Source organism: Myotis myotis, unplaced genomic scaffold (assembly GCF_014108235.1).
Source record: "Myotis myotis isolate mMyoMyo1 unplaced genomic scaffold, mMyoMyo1.p scaffold_m19_p_16, whole genome shotgun sequence".
NCBI lineage: Eukaryota > Metazoa > Chordata > Mammalia > Chiroptera > Vespertilionidae > Myotis > Myotis myotis.
Genome location: NW_023416320.1, coordinates 55874 through 78749, shown reverse-complemented (window position 1 = coordinate 78749; position 22876 = coordinate 55874). Strand labels below are relative to the sequence as shown.

General features: G+C 61.0%; 2 protein-coding genes across 2 annotated transcripts; one reads left to right on the top strand and one right to left on the bottom strand.

Annotated features, from left to right (window-relative positions):
* Window positions 1-3153: 3153 nt before the first annotated feature.
* On the top strand, window positions 3154-4904 carry LOC118670516 (lymphocyte antigen 6L-like). The gene is made up of 4 exons (XM_036337546.1): window positions 3154-3191; window positions 3367-3434; window positions 3568-3684; window positions 4557-4904. The coding sequence occupies exons 1-4, from the start codon at window positions 3157-3159 to the stop codon at window positions 4778-4780; spliced, it is 444 nt and encodes a 147-aa protein (XP_036193439.1). The 5' UTR covers window positions 3154-3156; the 3' UTR covers window positions 4781-4904.
* A 14368-nt stretch (window positions 4905-19272) lies between these two features.
* Window positions 19273-21602, bottom strand: LY6H (lymphocyte antigen 6 family member H). Its single transcript, XM_036337566.1, has 4 exons — window positions 21287-21602; window positions 20708-20834; window positions 20021-20140; window positions 19273-19835 (listed from the first exon to the last, which is right to left on the bottom strand). The coding sequence occupies exons 2-4, from the start codon at window positions 20772-20774 to the stop codon at window positions 19600-19602; spliced, it is 423 nt and encodes a 140-aa protein (XP_036193459.1). The 5' UTR covers window positions 20775-20834; window positions 21287-21602; the 3' UTR covers window positions 19273-19599.
* Between the last annotated feature and the right edge of the window lie 1274 nt (window positions 21603-22876).

Genomic DNA, 22876 nt, shown 5'->3' with positions numbered 1-22876 from the left:
CCCGGTACACAGCAGTGGATACACAAAGGCCTGGCAGGACCTGACCTGCCGGTGACGGGCAAGCAGAGGGCAGGGCGGGTCAGGAACGCACTGCGGATGAGGGTGTAGAACTGGCGCCAACACAGTCTGACCTTTGTCTCCATTGTTCTGCCTTTTGCGCCCTTCCCGACAGGAGGCTGCACGGCCCGCGGCTGGGCTCGCAGACCACAGCGAATCCCTAACTCCAGGCCTGGGTCTGCCGCCCAGGACCCTGAGCTCAGTCAGAGCTGAAGCTCGAGATGAGAGAGGGTGGGGGTGCCCAAGGTCTGTTCACATCAATATCTGGGTGGGGCACGGCTGGCACGGCTCAGTGGTTGAGCATCGAACTATGAACCAGGAGGTCACGGTTCAGTTCCTGTCAAGGGCACAGGCCGGGGCTGCGGGCTCCATCCCCAGTGGGGGGTGGGGGATCCTGGAGGCAGCTGATCAATGAGTCTCTCTCATCATTGATGTTTCTCTCTCTCTCTCCCTCTCCTTTCTTCTCTGAAATCAATAAAAACATTTCTTTAAAAGAAGCCAAATGAATACCGGACAGGAAAATCCAAACAAACACACGCTCAGACATGTCATAATCCAACTGCTTCAATGCAGTGATGTCACATGCCAGGGTTCTCCCTGTGGGAGAAAGGAGATGAGACGTGCGGAGGGGGGGGTTGTGGAATGTGTTAGCGATTGCAAAGCGGTATGAGTATGAATATGTATTCTCTGAAGGAAGTACCCGCCAGGAATAAGCACGCATTGGCCCAGATCGCGGTTTTTAAATACCATAAAATAACATTTCCTTCTCAAAGGAACCTGAACTTTAAAGGAAGCGAATCCCAGGGGATAGAGAGGAGAAATAGAGTGAAATGCATCAGAATGCCAACTCTTCGATGTAGAGACAAGGGTGGAAATACATAACCACCATTTGGCAAAAACGCACAGTCATAAGTCATTTCAGGAACGAACCATCATTGACGCTAACTCCGTGGGCAAGCGAATTATGTGTAATAGGACATTTACGTAATTTCAAAGTGCCTCTCACAAGACCCGAATTCAATGCAAGGGGTCAAATGGTAACTTTCCGGAGGAAAAATCTGGCAGGTGCCACCTTAACCAGGGGGCCGGAGTCACCACCGCCAGTGAGGACACAGGTAGTGTCACGTGTCCTGGTGTGACTAGTGCCGAGAACACCAATGCAGTTAGGTGATTTTTAAAAAACACATGTTTTTATTGATTTTTAGAGAGAGAGGAAAGGAGAGTCATAGAGAGATAGAAACATCCACGGGAGAGAAACATCATCCGTTGTCTGTCTCCTGCACCCGCCCCCCCCCCCCCCCCCGCCCGGGGGATCCAGCCCACAACCTGGGCATGTGCTCTGACCAGGAATTGAACCGGTGACCGTTAGGTTTCTGGGTCGACGCTCAACCACTGAGCCACACCGGCCGGACTAGGTGATATTTTTTGGCAAAATGCTTAAGCTGAAGGGGCTCATGAGTGAGCAGCAAGCCCAAATGATGAGACTTTCTACAAAATAGCTGGCTATTTCTCTTCAACAGTGTCCAGGTCGTGAAAGAAATCAAGACGGACAGCCTGTTCCAGATGGAGGGGGCTGAGAGCGCGAGATACCCACGTGGTCTTGGACCGGAGGGCGGACGTGGACGGAGAAAGGCGCTGGGGGCAGCTGGGGAAACGGGCATGGTCTGTAGACAACAGGGTTGGTCCATGTTAATTTGGTGACTTCGATCTTGTCCTGCAGTCATGTATGGGGCTAAGATTTGGGGAATCTGTGTAAACAAGTTACCTAGGGCGGTTCTTACACTTGTCGGCAACCTTTTTAGAGATTTGACGTGATTTCAAAGTGAGGTTTAGATTATGGACTTCCGAACAGGACGGTGTCTTTATTCTTCTTCTGCAAATGTTCAGAGGGAAGTATATTTTGTCCACACGACTACCTGCCCTTCATCGATCCCAAACATGTCGAGAAGTGATGTTTTTATCCGTTCTAGGTATTTTATTTTTTTTTTTTTATTTTTTTTTTTTAAATATATTTTATTGATTTTTTACAGAGAGGAAGGGAGAGAGACAGAGAGCTAGAAACGTCGATGAGAGAGAAACATCAACCAGCTGCCTCCTGCACATCTCCCACTGGGGATGTGCCCGCAACCCAGGTACATGCCCTTGACCGGAATCGAACCCGGGACCCTTCAGTCCGCAAGCCGACGCTCTAGCCACTGAGCCAAACCGGTCTTGGCATTCGTTCTAGGTATTTTAAAAAATATATATTTTATTGACTTTTTACAGAGAGGAAGGGAGAGGGATAGAGTCAGAAACATCGATTCAGCTGCCTCCTGCAGGCTCCCCACTGGGGATGTGCCCGAAACCAAGGTACATGCCCTTGACTGGAACCGAACCCGGGACCCTGGAGTCCACAGGCCGATGCTCTATCCACTGAGCCACACCGGTTAGGGCCGTTCTACGTATTTAAAAATATATACATATATAAAGTCTTTCTAAAGACTGTGTGGATTCGCAATGTGCTGCCTTTTCATTTTTACACGGGAAAACAACGTGTTCATCTGTCCTTTCATTGATTTCTGACTTAATTGTACTTAAGCCGGGGAAGGTGGCCCTGAGAGGTGAGATCCAGGCCTCTGGGAAGCGATACGATCTGAACGCGCTGAACACAGTCAGAGACCAGAAGGTCCTGTTCGGACTCGGTTGACGGTCGGAGCCCAGGGGCCTGGTGTTCAATCACTTCCAGCTGGAGCCCTGGGGCGCCCGGCTTCACGGAACACGAACTGAACATGAAAGTCCTCCCATCGCCGCCCTTGGCCCCCACCGGGAGCTCAGGGGGTCCGGGCCTGTCCCTCAGCCATCGGTGGCCCCCACGAACCTGCCTCCCATGCTCCACGGTGCGGACGCCAGTGTCCTGCTCCTGGGCCTGTCACAGGCCGAAGGGGTGCATCGGAGCTGGGGGCTGGCCCGAAGTGGGGAGCCCAGGGCCCTGCCCCCGTCCCCCACCCCCCACCCTCCTCCCTTAGGCCGGAAGCAACCCCTCCCCCACCCCACGCCCGCTGCCCCGGCTGCTGACTTAAGGAGCCCAGGAAGCCCGGCGGGCAGGGTTGACTGTCCTCCATGCCCAGCTCTGGCCGAGGGCAGGTGGAGACTGGGTGAGGGTGAGGGGCCCTGGGGTGCGGGACAAAGGCCCTGAGGGGCCGGGAGGGCCTATGCAAATGCCAACAGAGGGTGCGGGTGCGGGAGGGAGGGAGGCGGGGAGGGCAGGAGGCAGGTGCAGCACCAGGGGTCCTGGGTAAGGAAGGCTCTTCCTCTGGGGTCCCCCCTCAGGCCCGACTGCCCCGCCATGAGAGGGTTCCTCCTGCTGCTGTGGGCGGCTCTGGTGGGCGCCACCAAAGGTGAGGCCCGCAGCCGAGGGGAGCTCCGCGGGGCCCTGGGCGCGGGGCGTGGCGGGGGCTTCCCCCGGGTGGGGAGTCGCTGGGGGGCGGGAGCCGGGTGCTCCCTGAGCCTGCCCCGGCCCCTCTCCCGCAGAGGGCCACCTGCAATGCTCCCACTGCCTGGCCACCAACAGCACCTCCGCCTGCAAGCCCGTCATGTGCACCCCGCCCAACATCCTGTGCTTCTCCCATGAGGTCATCTTCACGTGGGGTGAGTCCCTGCAGGCGGCGGAGACGCTGGGGTGCGCCGGGGTGCATGTCCAGCTGGCGGCCGCCCCCCCCTCCCCCCGGTGAAGCTCAGAGGAGGAAGAGGAAGGGCCCTGCGTTTGCAGAGCCCCAGGCCTGCTCCTGTTTGCTGGGCTCAAATGGAGAGAATGCGCAAAGGTGCAGGGCTCCGAGGGGCCTCCCTCTCCTTAGCTCTCCTCCGTCTCTGCTCCTTCCATCTGGGCTTGGATTTAGGGGGGGGGGGGGCAGGGGGGCAGGGCGCTGTCCTGGCTGAGGGCGGGCTCTCTCTGGAGCTTTGATCTCAGGTTGGACCCCTCCTCCCCAAGGACCTTCCTCCCGTCCTCCCTCACCGAGGATGTTTTTCCATTGATTTTTAGAGAGTGGAAGGGATGGGGTCACTGATGTGAGACACATTGATTGGTTGCCTCCCACACCCCCCCAACCCAGGTACGTGGCCTTGACCTGAATGGAACCCCAGGACCCCTCAGTCCAAAGGCTGACGCTCTGTCCGCGGAGCCCCCCCACAGGGCCCCTTCTTGGACTTGGAGGCTCCTGGCTCCTTCCCGTGTGGGTTGGGGGGGGGGGGCGCGGGTCCTGCAGACACACAGCACAGAGACCTCTGACCGCCTCCATCACGCCCCCGAGTGAGGAAGGGCCGAGCCTGGCCGGGCGCCTGCAGGTGCTGGGACTCGCCTGCTCCCCTACATCCTGTGCCCCCACTCGCACAGCACCCCTGGGAACCCGGGCTGAGGGCCCCCCACCCCCACAGGCTCACACCTGGTGACACCAGGAAAGCCCACCCTCCTGGCTGCCGGCCCCTCCTAAGCACCGCTGTCTCCCCCCCCCCCCCACCCCCAGGCTCCGAGCAACGCACCAGGGTCACCCGGGGCTGCACCAGCACCTGCGCCTTCAAGAGCCCCCCCGAGTGGGACCTGCTGACCCCCAACATGGTGGTGCTGGCCAAGGCCCTCTGCTGCTCTAAGAGCCTGTGCAACACAGGGGCCCCCGGGGGCCTCAGCGCCAGGACCTGGCACCGGGGGCTCCTGCTGGGCATGGGGCTCGGCCTGCACCATCTGCTGTGACGACCCCTCCCCTTCCTGCCCCCTAGCCCCCTGGGTGTGCACTGGGGGGCTGGCCTGTACTCTCTGAGTGAGGTTCCCGGTGGGGGAGGCGCAGACTCACAGCCTCCCCTGGTGTGACGGCCCTGAGCCTGGCCTGTGTGGTTCAGTGGATAGAGCACCAGCCTTCAGACTGAAGGGTCCTGGGTTCGATTCCAGTCAAGGGCACATGCCTGGGTTTCCGGCTCATCCCCAGTAGGGGGCGTGCAGGAGGCAGCCGATCAATGACTCTCATCATTGAAGTTTCTATCTCTCCCTTCCTCTCTGAAATCAATAAAAATATATTTTAAAAAAAGAGAAGTGGTCCCGTCCCACCTCCCTCCCTGTCCCCGTGCGTTCCTGTCGCCCGTCTCAGAGGGGGCTCGCCCGGCGCCGGCGGGCGGCTCGGTGTGTGAGCGTCGCCCTGGCCCCGGGGGCACCGGTCGCGCTCGCCAGGGCTCAGGCCCGGGCTGCATGGCGGCTGGTCCCCAGCAGGGGGCGCGCAGGAGGCAGCGGATTGATGATGTTTCTCGTCGATGTTTCTATCTCTCCCTTCTCTCTCTCTAAAAAAATAAATCAAAAACGTATTTTTTAAAAATAAGAGGGGCCTCGCCCTGCCAAAGCGTCATCCCCGCCCCTTCTGCGCCAGCGAGGCGGGTGGTGGCATTGTTGCCGGCGGACCCTCCGTCCCCGTCTCCCGGGAGGCTCCGCACACGCAGGAAGAGAGGCGCGCGGGGGGCAGGCTGGAAGCGGGGGGCAGGCAGGGCGGGGGCAGGCAGGGCGGGGGGGCGCAGGCCAGGGAGGAAGGAGCCCCTGGGAGGTGGACGAGGCCTGAGTGCCCCTCCCCGAAGAGGCGATGGGCGGCGGCGGGGTTCCCCTGCTCCAAGCCCCCCTCCCCACGCCCACGCTCTCTCCATCCCACCCTCCCCGGCCCCGTCTCCCTGGCACTCCGGGTGTCTCGCCAGCACCTCGGGGAGGGGACCCTGCAGCCTCGGGAGCGCCGGCCCCGAGCGCCTCCTGGCGACCCGGGCGCGTAAGTGAGCCGCGCCCTGGGCGCCCGGCTCGCCGCCAGCGGGCACGCCCGGCCCGGCCCGGCCTCTGCCGTCATCAGGGCTGCAGGGCCGTGCGGGTGAAGCCGGGGCTGCCGTGGCGGCGGGGCTCGGCTCGGCTCCCGGTGGCGGGAACCTGCCCGGGGCGGCGGGGCGGGGCTGGCGGCCGCCCCCTCCAGGCGGGAGCTCGGCTGCTACCCCGAGGACACAGGTGCGGCCGCGGGTGGGCCCCGCCTGCTGGTGCGCCCGGAGTTCAGGGCGTCTGACCCGCCGGGCGGGCCCCGCTCACAGGCTGGGAGTGTCACCTCCCAAAGGGATGGGCCTGCGCGTGTCCGGCACAGCGTGTGCGCTTCCGGAGAGGATGCCACCCCTTCCCCCGAGTCCGAGGGGGTTTGGGGTTTGGTCTTGGGCCGAACCGGGCGGAACAACGTCCCTAGGAGCCCGCTATCCCACGGACGGACGCCAGAGGGCGCCACCCCTCCGCCCGCCTCCCTCCGGGGAAATTCGCCGGGAAGCCCGTCAAGGTGAACGGATCCAAAGGGGACCGCCCCGCCGCCAGGAGGGGGCACCCCCCGCCCCCCGGGCGACACCTGAGCCTACGTAGTGGTTCTCAACCTGTGGGTCGCGACCCCTTTGGCGGTCGAAGGACCCTTTCACAGGGGTCACCTAAGACCATCCTGCATATCAGATATTTACATGACGATTCATCACAGTAGCAACATGACAGTGATGAAGTAGCAACGAAAATAATGTTATGGTTGGGTCACAACATGAGGAACTGTATTTAAAGGGCCAGAAGGTTGAGAACCACTGCAAGGTCAGTGGCCAGCCTGGGGGCGGGGCGGGACGATTGACTGGACACTTCGGGGAGACTGAGTCACAGAAGGAATCTCTGGGCAGTGTGGCCTCTACCGTGGCTCGCTAATGACCAGAGAACCGCAGCATAAAAGGACATTGAGCGTCGGCCGGTGTGGCTAAGTGGCTAGAGCATCAGCCTGCGGACTGAAGGGTCCTGGGTTCGATTCCAGTCAAGGGCACATGCCCAGGTTGTGGGCTCCATCCCCAGCAGGGGGCGTGCAGCAGGCAGCTGAGCAATGATTCTCTCAGCATTGATGATTATGTCTCTCCCTCTCCCTTCCTCTCTGAAGTTAATAAAAATATATATTTTTAAATCTGAGCAATGAGGGGGCGCAGAGGGGACAGGAGAGTGTGTCCAGGAGGTGGTAGTGAGGTGGGAGGGGACTGGAAAGGGGGGCAGGTGGGTGCCCGTCGGGTAACTTAGCCAGGCCCTCATTCCGAGGGCTGTGTTCTGACCCTGAGGCCCCAGGTGCAGCTGCACACACAAGGGCTGTGGTGCGCGGGGCCCTCCGCCTGTGCCTGGTGGCGCTCGCCCTGCGCTGGGGGCGGTGAGCCTCTGCTCCCTCAGGCACATGTCCCCTCACTCTCCAGACGGCTGGGAGCAGAGCCGCGCAGGCGGGGCTGGGTCCTGCGGGGGATGATGGACGGGGCGAGGGCCAGGGCTGGCTCCTGGAAGGGGGGGCAGGAGCTGATTGGAGAGCTGATGGGTCCCAGGTGCTGCCACGGACATGTAGGGTCATAGTGCAGAGGGCACTGGGGGCACACCCCCTCTGCACTGCCCTGAGCCCACCTGCCCCCACTATCTCACACACACACACGCACACACACACACGCGCACACACGCACACACACACACGCGCACACACACGCACACGCACACACACGCGCGCACACACACACGCACACGCACATGTGGCATTGGCCAGCCCAGAGGGGCGCCCACACCCTCCTTCCAGAGCCCTGTCTGCTGCCTCAGCTGCCTTCCTCCCACTCGCTCCTGGAGGGTCTGGCCCTTCCCCATCCCCTGCCGCCCCAGTTCTGTAGGCTCTGTAGGCTCTGTAGGCTCTGTAGGCTCTGTAGGCTCTGTAGGCTCTGTAGGCTCTGTAGGCTCTGTAGGCTCTGTAGGTTCTGTAGGCTCTGTAGGTTCTGTAGGCTCTGTAGGCTCTGTAGGCTCTGTAGGTTCCGTAGGCTCTGTAGGCTCTGTAGGCTCTGTAGGCTCTGTAGGCTCTGTAGGCTCCGTAGGTTCTGTAGGTTCTGTAGGCTCTGTAGGCTCTGTAGGTTCTGTAGGCTCTGTAGGCTCTGTAGGCTCTGTAGGCTCCGTAGGTTCCGTAGGTTCCGTAGGTTCCGTAGGCTCTGTAGGTTCTGTAGGCTCTGTAGGCTCTGTAGGTTCCGTAGGTTCTGTAGGCTCTGTAGGCTCTGTAGGTTCCGTAGGTTCCGTAGGCTCCGTAGGTTCTGTAGGTTCTGTAGGCTCTGTAGGCTCTGTAGGCTCTATAGGCTCTGTAGGCTCCGTAGGCTCTGTAGGTTCCGTAGGTTCTGTAGGCTCTGTAGGCTCTGTAGGTTCTGTAGGCTCTGTAGGTTCTGTAGGCTCTGTAGGTTCTGTAGGTTCTGTAGGCTCTGTAGGCTCCGTAGGCTCTGTAGGTTCCGTAGGTTCTGTAGGTTCTGTAGGCTCTGTAGGCTCTGTAGGCTCTGTAGGCTCCGTAGGCTCCGTAGGTTCCGTAGGTTCCGTAGGCTCTGTAGGTTCTGTAGGCTCTGTAGGCTCTGTAGGTTCTGTAGGCTCTGTAGGTTCTGTAGGTTCTGTAGGTTCTGTAGGCTCTGTAGGCTCTGTAGGCTCTATAGGCTCTGTAGGCTCCGTAGGCTCCGTAGGTTCCGTAGGTTCCGTAGGCTCTGTAGGCTCTGTAGGCTCTGTAGGCTCTGTAGGTTCTGTAGGCTCTGTAGGTTCTGTAGGTTCTGTAGGCTCTGTAGGTTCTGTAGGTTCTGTAGGTTCTGTAGGTTCTGTAGGCTCTGTAGGCTCTGTAGGTTCCGTAGGTTCCGTAGGCTCTGTAGGCTCTGTAGGTTCTGTAGGTTCTGTAGGTTCTGTAGGCTCTGTAGGCTCTGTAGGTTCCGTAGGTTCCGTAGGCTCCGTAGGCTCTGTAGGCTCTGTAGGTTCTGTAGGTTCTGTAGGTTCTGTAGGCTCTGTAGGTTCTGTAGGCTCTGTAGGCTCTGTAGGCTCTGTAGGTTCTGTAGGTTCCGTAGGCTCTGTAGGCTCTGTAGGCTCCGTAGGTTCTGTAGGCTCTGTAGGTTCTGTAGGCTCTGTAGGCTCTGTAGGCTCTGTAGGCTCTGTAGGCTCTGTAGGTTCTGTAGGCTCTGTAGGTTCTGTAGGTTCTGTAGGCTCTGTAGGCTCTGTAGGTTCTGTAGGCTCTGTAGGCTCTGTAGGTTCTGTAGGCTCTGTAGGTTCTGTAGGTTCTGTAGGCTCTGTAGGTTCTGTAGGTTCTGTAGGTTCTGTAGGTTCTGTAGGCTCTGTAGGCTCTGTAGGTTCCGTAGGTTCCGTAGGCTCTGTAGGCTCTGTAGGTTCTGTAGGTTCTGTAGGTTCTGTAGGCTCTGTAGGCTCTGTAGGTTCCGTAGGTTCCGTAGGCTCTGTAGGCTCTGTAGGCTCTGTAGGTTCTGTAGGTTCTGTAGGCTCTGTAGGCTCTGTAGGTTCTGTAGGCTCTGTAGGCTCTGTAGGTTCCGTAGGTTCCGTAGGCTCTGTAGGCTCTGTAGGTTCTGTAGGTTCTGTAGGCTCTGTAGGTTCTGTAGGTTCTGTAGGTTCCGTAGGCTCTGTAGGCTCTGTAGGCTCCGTAGGTTCTGTAGGCTCTGTAGGTTCTGTAGGCTCTGTAGGCTCTGTAGGTTCTGTAGGCTCTGTAGGCTCCGTAGGCTCTGTAGGTTCCGTAGGTTCTGTAGGCTCTGTAGGTTCTGTAGGTTCTGTAGGTTCTGTAGGCTCTGTAGGCTCTGTAGGCTCCGTAGGCTCCGTAGGCTCTGTAGGTTCCGTAGGTTCCGTAGGCTCTATAGGCTCTATAGGCTCTGTAGGCTCCGTAGGCTCCGTAGGTTCCGTAGGTTCCGTAGGCTCTGTAGGTTCTGTAGGCTCTGTAGGCTCTGTAGGTTCTGTAGGCTCTGTAGGTTCTGTAGGTTCTGTAGGTTCTGTAGGCTCTGTAGGCTCTGTAGGCTCTATAGGCTCTGTAGGCTCCGTAGGCTCCGTAGGTTCCGTAGGTTCCGTAGGCTCTGTAGGCTCTGTAGGTTCTGTAGGCTCTGTAGGCTCTGTAGGTTCTGTAGGCTCTGTAGGTTCTGTAGGTTCTGTAGGCTCTGTAGGTTCTGTAGGTTCTGTAGGTTCTGTAGGTTCTGTAGGCTCTGTAGGCTCTGTAGGTTCCGTAGGTTCCGTAGGCTCCGTAGGCTCTGTAGGTTCTGTAGGTTCTGTAGGTTCTGTAGGCTCTGTAGGCTCTGTAGGTTCCGTAGGTTCCGTAGGCTCTGTAGGCTCTGTAGGTTCTGTAGGTTCTGTAGGTTCTGTAGGTTCTGTAGGCTCTGTAGGCTCTGTAGGCTCTGTAGGCTCTGTAGGTTCTGTAGGTTCTGTAGGTTCCGTAGGCTCTGTAGGCTCTGTAGGCTCCGTAGGTTCCGTAGGCTCTGTAGGTTCTGTAGGCTCTGTAGGCTCTGTAGGTTCTGTAGGCTCTGTAGGCTCTGTAGGCTCTGTAGGTTCTGTAGGTTCTGTAGGCTCTGTAGGCTCTGTAGGTTCCGTAGGCTCCGTAGGCTCCGTAGGCTCCGTAGGCTCCGTAGGCTCCGTAGGTTCTGTAGGCTCTGTAGGTTCTGTAGGCTCTGTAGGCTCTGTAGGCTCCGTAGGCTCCGTAGGCTCCGTAGGCTCCGTAGGCTCCGTAGGTTCCGTAGGTTCTGTAGGTTCTGTAGGCTCTGTAGGCTCTGTAGGTTCTGTAGGCTCTGTAGGCTCTGTAGGCTCCGTAGGCTCCGTAGGCTCCGTAGGCTCCGTAGGCTCCGTAGGTTCTGTAGGCTCTGTAGGCTCTGTAGGTTCTGTAGGCTCTGTAGGCTCTGTAGGCTCTGTAGGCTCTGTAGGTTCTGTAGGTTCTGTAGGTTCTGTAGGTTCTGTAGGCTCTGTAGGCTCTGTAGGTTCTGTAGGTTCTGTAGGTTCTGTAGGTTCTGTAGGTTCTGTAGGCTCTGTAGGTTCTGTAGGCTCTGTAGGCTCTGTAGGCTCTGTAGGCTCTGTAGGTTCTGTAGGTTCTGTAGGTTCTGTAGGCTCTGTAGGTTCTGTAGGCTCTGTAGGCTCTGTAGGTTCTGTAGGCTCTGTAGGCTCCGTAGGCTCTGTAGGTTCCGTAGGTTCCGTAGGTTCTGTAGGCTCTGTAGGTTCTGTAGGCTCTGTAGGTTCCGTAGGTTCCGTAGGTTCTGTAGGCTCTGTAGGCTCTGTAGGTTCTGTAGGTTCTGTAGGTTCCGTAGGTTCTGTAGGTCGCCTCTCAGAGGAACTGTCTGCAGATGAAAGCTGTGGGAGGTTCTGTGTCAGTGACGCTGTGAGCAGGCAGGGTTTTCTCAAAGCAAAGCAGAGTTTCTGGGACGGTGGAGGCGGCCAGGGTGAGGAGCAGATTTGGGGGAGCAGGGGGAGTTGGGGGGACACCCGCCCGCTCCCCCTCACAGCCTGCTGCATGAACATGAGGAATACGCTCAGAGCACAAGGGAGAACGTGTGGCTCGAGGGTTTATATCCAGAGAAACTGACAAGCTGGCTTCAGCCCAGCCACCCGGGGATTTAGTTCTACGAGTGGTTCCCTCGGAATCGGAGGGAGGAAAGGCTGCGAGAACCGGGTGGGCGACAGGGCGCTGCGGGGGGACTGCTGTGGGTGTAGGTGTGGCTGTGGGTGTGGGTGTGGGTGTGGGTGTGGCTGTGGGTGTGGCTGTGGGTGTGGCTGTGGCTGTGGGTGCGGGTGTGGCTGTGGGTGTGGCTGTGGGTGCGGGTGCGGCTGTGGGTGTGGCTGTGGGTGTGGGTGTGGCTGTGGCTGTGGGTGTGGCTGTGGGTGCGGGTGCGGGTGCGGCTGTGGGTGTGGCTGTGGGTGTGGCTGTGGCTGTGGGTGTGGCTGTGGCTGGGGGGGGGTGTGTGTGGGGCTGACACAATACGCAGTGACTCTGCTTGGACAACATGGACCGGCACAGCCACAACAACGCAAAGAGAGGGCACAATGGACTGGAATGCGCTCAGGAGCTCGGGGTGGGCGATGGGCGATGGCTTCGGGGTTGCTATCCTGAGACTAGTGTGTCTATGGGCGGGGATGAAATAAGTGAGCAATCACGAGATCCCTAAATTCTAAAAATCCCTGACTTTTCTTCCTCCTGTGCCCCAGGATTCTCGGTGCGGGAGATGAAATACAGAAGCGCATGTGACCTCATTGAAATGGGGTCTTTGTGGGAGCAATTAAGGGGAGGGTTGAGGTTGAGACCATCTGGGATTAGATTCTAAATCCAATGAGAGTCCTTATAAGAGAGAGAAAAGGGCCGAAACCGGTTTGGCTCAGTGGATAGAGCGTCGGCCTGCGGACTGAAGGGTCCCAGGTTCGATTACAGTCAAGGGCATGTACCTGGGTTGCGGGCACATCCCCAGTGGGGGATGTGCAGGAGGCGGCTGATCGATGTTTCTCTCTCATCGATGTTTCTGACTCTCTGTCTCTCTCCCTTCCTCTCTGTAAAAAATCAATAAAATATATTTTAAAAAAAAAACAGAGAGAGAGAGAAAAGGACCCACAGGCCTCGGGCACAGGCCTCGGGGGAAGATGAAGGCAGGGGTTGGAGGGATGGGGCTACAAGCCAAGGAATGCAGGAGCCCTCCCAGAACTTGAGGGGAGGAGGAAGGATGCGCCCCTAGAGCCCACGGAGGGGTCTCAGCCCTGCCGGCACCTTGATTGCAGCTCCTGGCCTCCAGGACTGTGGGACATTCACTTCTGTTGTTCCCAGCCAGGCGTTTGGGGTCATTTGTCACCGAAGCTGGGGAAGCTGTACCACCAGCATCACTCTGACTGGACCTCACTGTCTCACGCCCATCACAGGGTGACTTGTCCTCAAACCTGTGGTCCCTGCTCCTCTCCAGGGCCATTCTCCACCGCAAAATCCTGCTCTCCTCCTCCCTGGGATGATAGATAAATGGATGGAAGGATAGATAGATGGATAGATAGGTAGATAGATAGATAAATAGTAGGTAGATAGACAATAGATGGATGGATAGATAGATAGATAGATAGATAGATAGATAGATAGACAGGCAGATGATAGATGGATAATAGATAGATAGATAGATAGACAGGCAGATGATAGATAGATGGATAATAGATAGATAGATAGATAGATAGATAGATAGATAGATAGATAGATAGATAATAGATGATAGGTAGATGGATAGATAGATAATAGATGAATAGATAGATGGATAAATAGGTAGATAGGTGGTAGATGATAGATAAATGGATAGATAGATGATAGGTAGATAAGTAGACAGGTAGATGACAGATATAGATAGATGGATAGATAGATAGATAGATAGATAGATAGATAGATAGATAGTAAAATAGATAGACAGGCAGATGATAGCTGGGTAGATGATAGATAGGTAGATAGGTAGATAGATAGATGATAGATAGGTAGATAGATGATGGGTCGATAGATGGATGGACAGACAGACAGGGCAGGCAGATGACAGGCGCTCTGGAGCTCTAGTGTCTGTGCAGCTGTGTGTCTACGAGTCCCACGCAGCCTCAGAAGAAAGCCTGCCCACACGGGACCAGCTGTCGGCATCTGCTGGGCCTTATCCTCCGTCTGCTGGGCCGTGTTCTCCCCGTCTGCTGGGCCCTGTCCTCCCCGTCTGCTGGGCCGTGTCCTCCGTCTGCTGGGCCTTGTCCTCCGTCTGCTGGGCCGTGTCCGCTCCGTCTGCTGGGCCTTGTCCTCCGTCTGCTGGGCCATGTCCTCCCCGTCTACTGGGCCTTGTCCTCCTCGTCTGCTGGGCCGTGTCCGCTCCGTCTGCTGGGCCTTGTCCTCCATCTGCTGGGCCGTGTCCTCCCCGTCTACTGGGCCTTGTCCTCCCCGTCTGCTGGGCCGTGTCCTCCCCGTCTGCTGGGCCGTGTCCTCCCCGTCTGCTGGGCCTTGTCCTCCGTCTGCTGGGCCGTGTCCTCCGTCTGCTGGGCCGTGTCCTCCGTCTGCTGGGCCGTGTCCGCTCCGTCTGCTGGGCCTTGTCCTCCGTCTGCTGGGCCGTGTCCTCCCCGTCTGCTGGACCGTGTCCTCCCCGTCTGCTGGGCCGTGTCCTCCCCGTCTGCTGGGCCTTGTCCTCCGTTTGCTGGGCCGTATCCTCCGTCTGCTGGGCCGTGTCCTCCGTCTGCTGGGCCGTGTCCGCTCCGTCTGCTGGGCCTTGTCCTCCGTCTGCTGGGCCATGTCCTCCCCGTCTACTGGGCCTTGTCCTCCCCGTCTGCTGGGCTGTGTCCTCCGTCTGCTGGGCCGTGTCCTCCCCGTCTGCTGGGCCTTGTCCTCCGTCTGCTGGGCCGTGTCCTCCCCGTCTGCTGGGCCTTGTCCTCCGTCTGCTGGGCCGTGTCCTCCGTCTGCTGGGCCTTGTCCTCCGTCTGCTGGGCCGTGTCCTCCGTCTGCTGGGCCGTGTCCTCCGTCTGCTGGGCCTTGTCCTCCGTCTGCTGGGCCGTGTCCTCCGTCTGCTGGGCCGTGTCCTCCCCGTCTGCTGGGCCGTGTCCTCCGTCTACTGGGCCGTGTCCTCCGTCTGCTGGGCCGTGTCCTCCGTCTGCTGGGCCGTGTCCGCTCCGTCTGCTGGGCCTTGTCCTCCGTCTGCTGGGCCGTGTCCTCCGTCTGCTGGGCCGTGTCCACTCCGTCTGCTGGACCGTGTCCTCCCCGTCTGCTGGGCCCTGTCCTCCCCGTCTGCTGGGCCGTGTCCTCCGTCTGCTGGGCCGTGTCCGCTCCGTCTGCTGGGCCTTGTCCACTCCGTCCGTGCTGCTGGCGCCTTCCCCACTCCTTTGTGTCTCTGGCTCGTGTGTTGCTGCTGCTCTCAGAAATGGAGGGCTGAGGCACGGTAACCATGGTGACTCCTGCTGGCCCGGGGACAGTCGGAGAACGACTTGATTTGATCAGCCCGTCGCCAGTCTCCTTCCCAGCCCTGTCTCCTCACACACACCAGCCGCCCCTCGAGGCCTCCCCTGGGCCGAGACCCCAGATCCTGTCGCCCCTCGAAGGTGACTGCTTGTCTGTCTGTCCATCCTGGAGTCTGTCCACCTCATTGTCCGGCTGGGGCAGACGTGTTCCTCGGGTCCCCACGTGTGGGGACAGGGCCCTGCGTTTCCCCTCAAGCCAGGGAGCTATGGGAGGCGGCAGCGGGAGGAAGGGGTGGACAGGAAGTGCTGACCTGGGGCTCCCGCCCCTCCCCCGGCGCCGCCACCTCTTTCCGGTCAGCACCCATCAGACAACCCTCCTCTCACTGACTCCTGGCTCACGACTTACCCAACTCCTTCTCTCCATTTCTATTCTACACCTTCATTCAAAATACCCACTGCCTGCAGGGCTGGCCCGGGACCTGCTCCTGGGTCTCGGTCCATGGCCGGGGCTGGTCTGCTCCCAAAAGGCAGTTCCCCCTGCAGCCCTCCTGGGGGAGTGGCAGCGGGGAGGGTCGGGGGGGTGGCTGAAAGGTTGTTGGTTCGGTTCCTCCTTGGGTTGCAGGCTCGATCCCCAGTAGGGGGTGTGCAGGAGACAGCCAACCAATGTTCCTCTCACTGATGTTCCTCTCTCTGTACCCTTCCTTTCTCTCTCTATAAATCAATAAAAAATTTAAAAATTAGCCCGGCTGACATGGCTCAGTGGTTCAGCGTTGACCTATGAACCAGGAGGTCACAGTTCAATTCCTGATCAGAGCACATGCCTGGGTTGCGGTTCGATCTCCAGTGCGGGGGGCACGGGAGGCAGCTGATCGATGATTCTCTCTCATCATGGATGTTTCTCTCTCTCTCTCCCCCTCTCCCTTCCTCTCTGAAATTAAAAAAAAAAAATGTATTTTTAAAAAATTAAACAAGCAACACAAATACTGAGCAAGGAGGGTCAGGATGCTTCCTTTTTGGTTATCAGGCCTCGTGCCTTGGAATCTAAGAGACCCGCTGATAGTGGCAGGAGGAGGAGATGGGCTGGACAGCACGGAGCCCCGCTCTGGCTGCTGTGTGGTCTGCGGCTGCACCCCCTCCCCCCGCCCCCTCTGCAGATCGGTGCTAGTCCCTGCGCTGTGCCCCTGCGATTCGGAAACTCCCTTCTGCAGCCTCCCGCCCGCTCAGTACCTGGTTTCAGTTCTGCCAGGGAGACAGGTCCAGACGTCACCAATGAGAAGAGCTATGGGAGCATGGGCAGCGCCCAGCCCGCCAGCCCAGGCGCAGCCCCTCCCCGCATGAGCGCCCCTCTCAGGCGAACAGGTGACTCCATTCCTCTACGAGTGTTCTCTCCGGCCCCTCTGCCAGGCTGGTCGATGCGGAATCCATCTTCTCTCCCAGCGTCGTGTCCAATCGAGGGGCCACCCACAGCGTGCCGGCCCGAGCCCGTGTGTGGGCACCTGCCAGGGCCCCCTCGCCCATGACCGTGCTGAGGCCTTGCTCCTCAGGACCCACCCCCTCCCCTCTGCCCAGGGGGTCCCTCCCTCCTTCCCTCCCTCTTCTCCCTCCCCCTTCTCCCTTCCTTTCTAAAAGTGTGTTGTTGGCTGTTTGTTTTTATTCATTTCAGAGAGGAAGGGAGAGAGAAACATCAATGATGAGAGAGAATCACTGATCAGCTGCCTCCTCGCCCCACACTGGGATGGAGCCCGCAACCCGGGCCTGTGCCCTGACCGGGAATCCAACTGTGACCTCCTGGCTCCTAGGTCGACGCTCAAGCTCAACCACGGAGCCCCGCGGCCGGGCTAGAGAACAGGGCTTCTCCAGAGACTCCTCCCTCTGTCTTGGCGTTTGTGTCCGAGATGCCCTGGCACAGTGGGCAGAGGCTCCAGCGAGCAAGGGCCCAGCCCACCTGTTGTCTGCCCTGCGAACCCCTCACCCCCTCCCTCGTCATCCTGCTTAAATGGTCCTCCTGTGTGTGTTGGGGGGCGGGGGGTAGGTACTGAGGGAAGGGCGCCATGAAGAAAATGAAAACATCGCTCACCACACCAGAAACGACAGCTCCCACGGAAAGGAAGGGGAGGGATCCCACTAATGACACCACACAGCGATGAGCTGCCAGCGACACACATGCCGTGAAGACACAGGACGTGTACCCGGCCCTGAGACTGTGCAGAGGGACTCTGAGGAGCCGGAGTGAGAGACACGCTGCGTCAAGGTCCTATGGGGAGACGTCACACTTCCTTCCCCAACCCATCCCCACAGGCGTGAAACCCCAGGAGAAGCTCAGAGCGCGTCCTTCTGGGGCTGGACAGAGGGGCTCCCCACTTCACCTGCAGGCCCGGCCCCGGCTCCATGGTTGAAACAAGAGGTTCATGTTCGATTCTCTGTCGGGGCGCATGCCTGGGCTGCGGGCTGGGTCCCCAGTAGGGGCTGTGCAGGAGGCAGCTGACCCATGGTTCTCTCTCCCTCTCCCTCTCCCTTCCCCTCTGAAATCAATGAAGACATATCCTTTAAGAAAGAAAACTAGAGTCTTTCCATAGGTAAGGCAGAGGTGTTAAGATCCGAAACACAGAATCCGTAAAAGGACAATTAGATCCAACCACATGGGACCTGACAACATGCCTATAGATACAGTGATGACAAGTCAAAGACACGTGGAAATAGTTGCAAAACGCCCGCCACGGGGAAGACTGGGCTCCTGATACACAACGCGGCCTGCGAACCAATCAGAAAAGACAGACACCACCGGAGGGGTGACCCCGGGCACGACCCCGGGCACGTCGGGCTGTTACGGAAGCAGCACCACGGCCGACACACACACAACACGGCCACTCGCACTAATAATTTTTCAAACAGCAATTCGATGAGAGCCTGGTTTTTGTCCCCCAGCCGGTCAGACACTCCTAGAGTCGGATCACGTCCGTTGCTGGGGGGTGGGGGTGGGGCGGGGAGGCGGAGGGGACGGGGGGGGGGGGGGGGGGGGACTGGAACCTGACACAGCCCCTTTCGAGGCGTCTATTTATTTATTTTTAATCCTCACCTGAGGATATTTTTCCATTGGTTTTTAGAGAGCGGAAGAGCCCAACCTGCGGGGCTCAGAGGTTGAACGTTGCCGGTTCGATTCCCGGTCAGGGCACAGGCCCCGGTTGCGAGCTCCACCCCCAGTGGGGGGCGTGCAGGAGGCAGCGATAGATGATTCTCATCCTTGATGTTTCTAACTATCCCTCTCCCTTCCTCTCTGACATCAAGAAAAATGTATTTTTAAAAGCTGGGAGCTTTTCCCTTTTCCTGTTGTAAATCCTTCCCTGAAATAGTAAGTTCAGCACAGAGACGGGCATCCCAGTTGGACTGCACGGTCCCAGGGTCAGGCCCGTGTCGGTTTTCCCGGGACTTCCTGGCGCCCCGCGCTCCTCACAGCTGCCAGCGTCTCTCCACACGCCCCTGGGCAAGCTGCCCTGGGCCCCGCCCGCCACACGCGGTGGGCAGCGCACTTGACTGAGGTTGGGGCGGGCGGGATGGGGTGCCTCGCAGAGCCGACTTGGAGCAGAGCACAGGTGACCCGGCCATTGCCACTGGCCGGAGATCGACGCCAGTCTCCAGGGGCCGCGCTGTCCTCTACGCTCACTCCCCCTGGGCCCCTGCCCCTCTCCAGGGCTCATCAGCGGAGTGGGGGTGGGAGGCCAGGGCCGGCTCTTGGTGGAACCATTGTCCTTTCCACGGAGCCCAGGACCCCAAGGGACCAGGGCCTGGGGCAGCCACACAGGAAGGAGGAAGAACTGGACAAAGTCCTGACCCCAGAGGGAGCCTGGAGTGGCCGCCCAGCGTCCCCCAGCTAACAAGGTGAGCCACACGACCAGTGGGCGCGAGAGGCTGGGCTGGCCTCGATGCAGGGACGGGGCCCGGACCACGGCTGGAGCAGGAAGGGCCAGGCTACGCCGCACCTGACTGACCTCCAGGGTCCTCCCCACCCCCTCCCACCCAAATACCCCAGTCCCTCCGTGCCACCCACAGGATCCCGTCCACAGCAGCGCCCCCTAGGGGGGCGGGCTGGGAATCTCTGGTTCAGAGGCGGAGTCGGGTGTGCGGGTGCGTGTGCAGGCCTCAGACATGCTGACGGGACCCGGGGCGTGAGCGTGTGAATACGTGAGTGTGGGTGTGGATCGGTGTCCACGCTGCAGGCGTGGCAGGCTGTGTACGCCACTGTATCTGTGTGTGGGGCGTGAGTCTGCACACCTGTACGCAGCTGCCGCCCACAGTGTGCACACCTGTGACCTGGTTCATCAATGGCTTTACCCTCCCCCACCCCTTGCTCCCAGCCTCACCAGGCCCAGCAGCACAGCACCATGGCCCCCAGAGCCCACCCGCCCGGTGCCCGCCTGCCTGGCACCACCTGCTCTCCCTCAGCACCTCCCTCCCAACCCTGCCGGGAGCCCCACGGCCCAGGCTCAGACCCAGGTCTCCAGACTCAGGAGTGACTTTATTTCTGTAGAAGAGGCTCACAGCTGGGCTGCTGAGCGGGGCCTGGCTTGGCTCAGCTTCCCCTCAGAGACCTGGGAGCCCCAGCCCCCTGCCCTCACCCTCAGGCCCCTTGTCCACCCAACGGACGATGGACGCGTGTCCTGGAGGTGACCAGCTGGCTGGGACTCAGAACTGGTGGAGAGACAGAGAGGGGCAAGGGCCACGGACGTGGAGCCAGGCCCAGGCCAGGCGGCCCCAGGCCCAGCCGAGCCAGGCCGAGGCAGGGCAGCCAGGCCCAGGACAAGCTCAGAAGCCCTTGGGGAGGGGGGACCTCAGGGCCCAGCCCCGAGGAGGGTGGGCCCCAGGCTGAGCAGGAGCCCCCCGGCCAGGGCCCAGGCGCTGCCCCCCGGCCCGGGCACCCCGTTGCACAAATCCTTCTCGCAGCAGTCCACGTCTACTTTCAGGATCCCAGAGTTAATGAAGCCCATCAGGTAGTCTGAGAAAAAGTGCCGCTTGACGAAGTCGCAGGAGGCAGCACACATCCTGTTCACCGAGTGGTCCTTCCTGCCTGGGGAGGGGGGGGGCTGAAATGGCAGCCCTGCCTGGTCCTCTCAGCCCAGCAGACTGAGGCTCTCACCCACCCGTGCTGCCCATGGCATGGGAAGGGCCCGGAGGGGCCAGGGCCGGACAGGCGCCTCCCGCGGCCCTGTGGCACCTCCCGCGCTCCCCCCCCCACCCGCCGCCCCGGCTTACTGCTGCTGGGGTCGGTGATGCGGACGCTGGCGCACACTGTGTCTGAGGGCTGGCACTGCTTCGGGGTGCAGTGGCTGGAGTTGGTGGTCAGTGTGCAGTCCTGGCACCACAGGCCGTGAGCTGGGCAGGCCCGAGGAGGAGGATGACCAGAGGGATTGGGGCCGGGCGGCCAGCCCCCTGCACCCCCACCTGCCTGCCGCCATGTGACTGTGGCAGCCAGGCACCACCCCGGCCAACAGGGCCAGGGCCAGACCAGCGCCTGGAGGGCAGGCCCTGGAGAAGCCGCCTGGCTCCCCGCTAGCTCCCCGGAGCCGCCTCCCTGCCCCCAGAGGTGCGCCCACACCTGAGCTGCCCTCCTGCACCCCACACCCCGCCCCCTCCCAGAGCTCGGTGGGTTCTAAGCTTCCAAGGACCAAGCAGGACTTGCTGGGCGTGTGGATGGGCTCAGAGGGTGAGTGGGTACAGGACCTGCCCTGCACCAGGGGCATCCCTGCTGACCAGCCGGCGCGAGGCCCAGAGGAGGAGCGGCCCAAGGAGGGCGCGGGGCGAGGGTCTTGGGGTGAGGGGCGCGGGGCGAGGGCCGGGCTGGGGGCGAGGGGCCCAAGAGGGGGTTGGGTTTGATGGGGGGTCCACCCTGGCTCTCCCGGCGACCTGGCCCAGCGGGTGGGCTGCCCCGGACGGACTCACTGGGCGCAGAGCACAGCAGGGCGGCCAGCAGCACGAGGCCGAGGCCCTTCATGGCCGGGGGCAGCATGCTCCGGGGGGGCCTCGCGAAGGCGTGGGGGCGGCGGGCGGGGTCCTCTGGGGCGCGGGCCTGGCGGGGAGAAGCCCGGTCAGCGGACGCAGCTCCTGGCCGGCAGACCCAAAGGACCCTCGCCGTTTCTGCCTCCAAACGCGACCTCCAGCCACGGATCCACCGGGGTCGCGGGGAGCGCGCACAGCCCCACCCCCGCCCATCCCCCAGGCGTCACCGCCACCGCGTCCCCTCGGCGAGCCCAGGGCTGCCCGCCGGGCACGGGGACAGCCGAGGTGCCCCCCAGCACCTGTGGGAGGGAGGCGGTGTCCGGCGCGTCCTCTCCTGGGGGGCGGGGGCGGTCGGCGCGTCCGGGAGGGAAGGGCCGGGCCAGGTGCGAGCCCGGGCACCTGCCGGCGGGGGGAGGGGCGCAAGCCACGTCCCCATCCCCATCCCCACCCCTGGGATGGGGGGCCGGGAAGCCCGCGCAGAGCCCCTCCCGCCCCCGCCCCCGCGCGCGCTTGGGCGCTCACCGCGGGTCGGAGCGTGGAGCGCAGGCCGCGGGTCGGGCGCACTCACATCCCCGGGGCGTCGGCGCTCCGAGGCTCCGGGCGGGCGGGCGCGCGGGCGCGGGGAGCGTGTCCTTCGGTTTCCCTGCGGACCGGAGCCGGGCGCAGCCTCGTCTTTCGGGGGACGCAGCCGCAGACGCGGACCCCGGCGAGGGGCGGGGCGGGGCGGAGCTGGGCGGGGGCGCGCGGGACGCGGGTGGGGGCGGCGGGCGACGCGCGGCCGGGAGCCGGGGGCTCCGGGGTCCGAGCCTGGCCGCTGTTCGGGGCGTCCTGGGCCTGAGCCAGCGGCGCTGCCCGCCCTCCCGCCCGCTCCCTCCGCCGCCTCCGCGCCCCCCGCCCCGGAGCGGGAGCCCTCCCCACGCCGCTCCGCGCAGGTCCCCTCGGAATTTCTCGGAGGCACGTTTACTGCGAAAGGAAGCGAAACGCACAAAGACGCAGGGAGGAGGGAGGAGGGAGGGAGGGCGCGCAGGTGCGGGTGCAGGTCCCATTCGGGGCGCGCAGCCCTGGGCCCCTCCCCTCCCCTCCCGCCCCCACCGGTTCCGGTGGTTCCGGGCCGTTCCCTCTGGGCGCTCTGAGCGCCCCTGACGACCCCCCCCCCCCCAAGCAGCCCAGGACTGCCCTCTCCAGCACACCCGCCCCCCAGGGGCCAGTCCGCCACCCCAGCGGGACATCGAGGCCCCCTGCCGCCCGCTGCGGGCTCTGCTTCGCCTCTCGCCCGCCGCCTCCGCACCTGGACCCTGGGCCTTAACCGCAGCCGCAGCAAACGTGGGGTGGCCCCTTGCGTCCTGCCCCCATTTGTGCTCAGTTGTCCCCGCTGCTGGCCTAGCGCGTCCTGGGGCCCCGACAACACGATGGTACGTTAGACAGACGATTGTCGCCCATGTGTCTCCTGAGATGCGTTCATGGAGCACTTACTGTGTGCTCCAGAGTGGCCGGCAGGCTGGCCGGTGTGACTCAGTGGTTGAGCATCCTATGAACCAGGAGGTCACGGTTTGATTCCCCATCAGGGCACATGCCCCAGATGTGGGCTCGATCCCATCAATGATTCTCTTTCATCGTTGATGTTTCTCTCTCTCTCCCTATCCCGTCCTCTATGAAATCAATAAAAATGTTTTTAAAAAAACGAACCCTTGATACACATCTCATCACAGCCTCACAGCTTCCCTGCTCACCGGCTTGTCACCACTCCCGTCTTACAGAGGAGGAAACCCCGCAGCGAGAGGTCGGGCTCCGGCCCACGGTCACGGGGGACACAGTGACCAGTGGCACCACGGGTGTTGGCCTCCCGCGCTCCTGCTCCGGAGGAGTGAAGGCAAAGGCGGGCGTGGACAGCAACCCCGATCGGGGGCCGGGCTCCTACAGACTGGACAGAACTCAAACGGGAGCTCAAGGTCAAAACCCACAAATATAAGCCTCCGGATGCGATGCAGCCGAAACAGTGGCAAGTGACATGGAAATCCCACCGACGTTCTAAGGGGAAGGCATCCGATCTGGACGGGTTTGCCATCCATGATCGGGAGGAACACTATCAAGCTGACCCTGCTCCCCTGGGAA

Coding starts and splice junctions, on each gene's coding strand:
- LOC118670516 (XM_036337546.1), top strand. CDS start 3,157: ATGCCCAGCTCTGGCCGAGGGCAGGTGGAGACTGG. Junction 3,192..3,366: donor CGAGGGCAGGTGGAGACTGG/GTGAGGGTGAGG, acceptor GTCCCCCCTCAG/GCCCGACTGCCCCGCCATGA. Junction 3,435..3,567: donor TCTGGTGGGCGCCACCAAAG/GTGAGGCCCGCA, acceptor CCTCTCCCGCAG/AGGGCCACCTGCAATGCTCC.
- LY6H (XM_036337566.1), bottom strand. CDS start 20,774: ATGCTGCCCCCGGCCATGAAGGGCCTCGGCCTCGTGCTGCTGGCCGCC. Junction 20,141..20,707: donor CCTGCTGTGCTCTGCGCCCA/GTGAGTCCGTCC, acceptor GGGCCTGCCCAG/CTCACGGCCTGTGGTGCCAG. Junction 19,836..20,020: donor CATCACCGACCCCAGCAGCA/GTAAGCCGGGGC, acceptor CCCCCTCCCCAG/GCAGGAAGGACCACTCGGTG.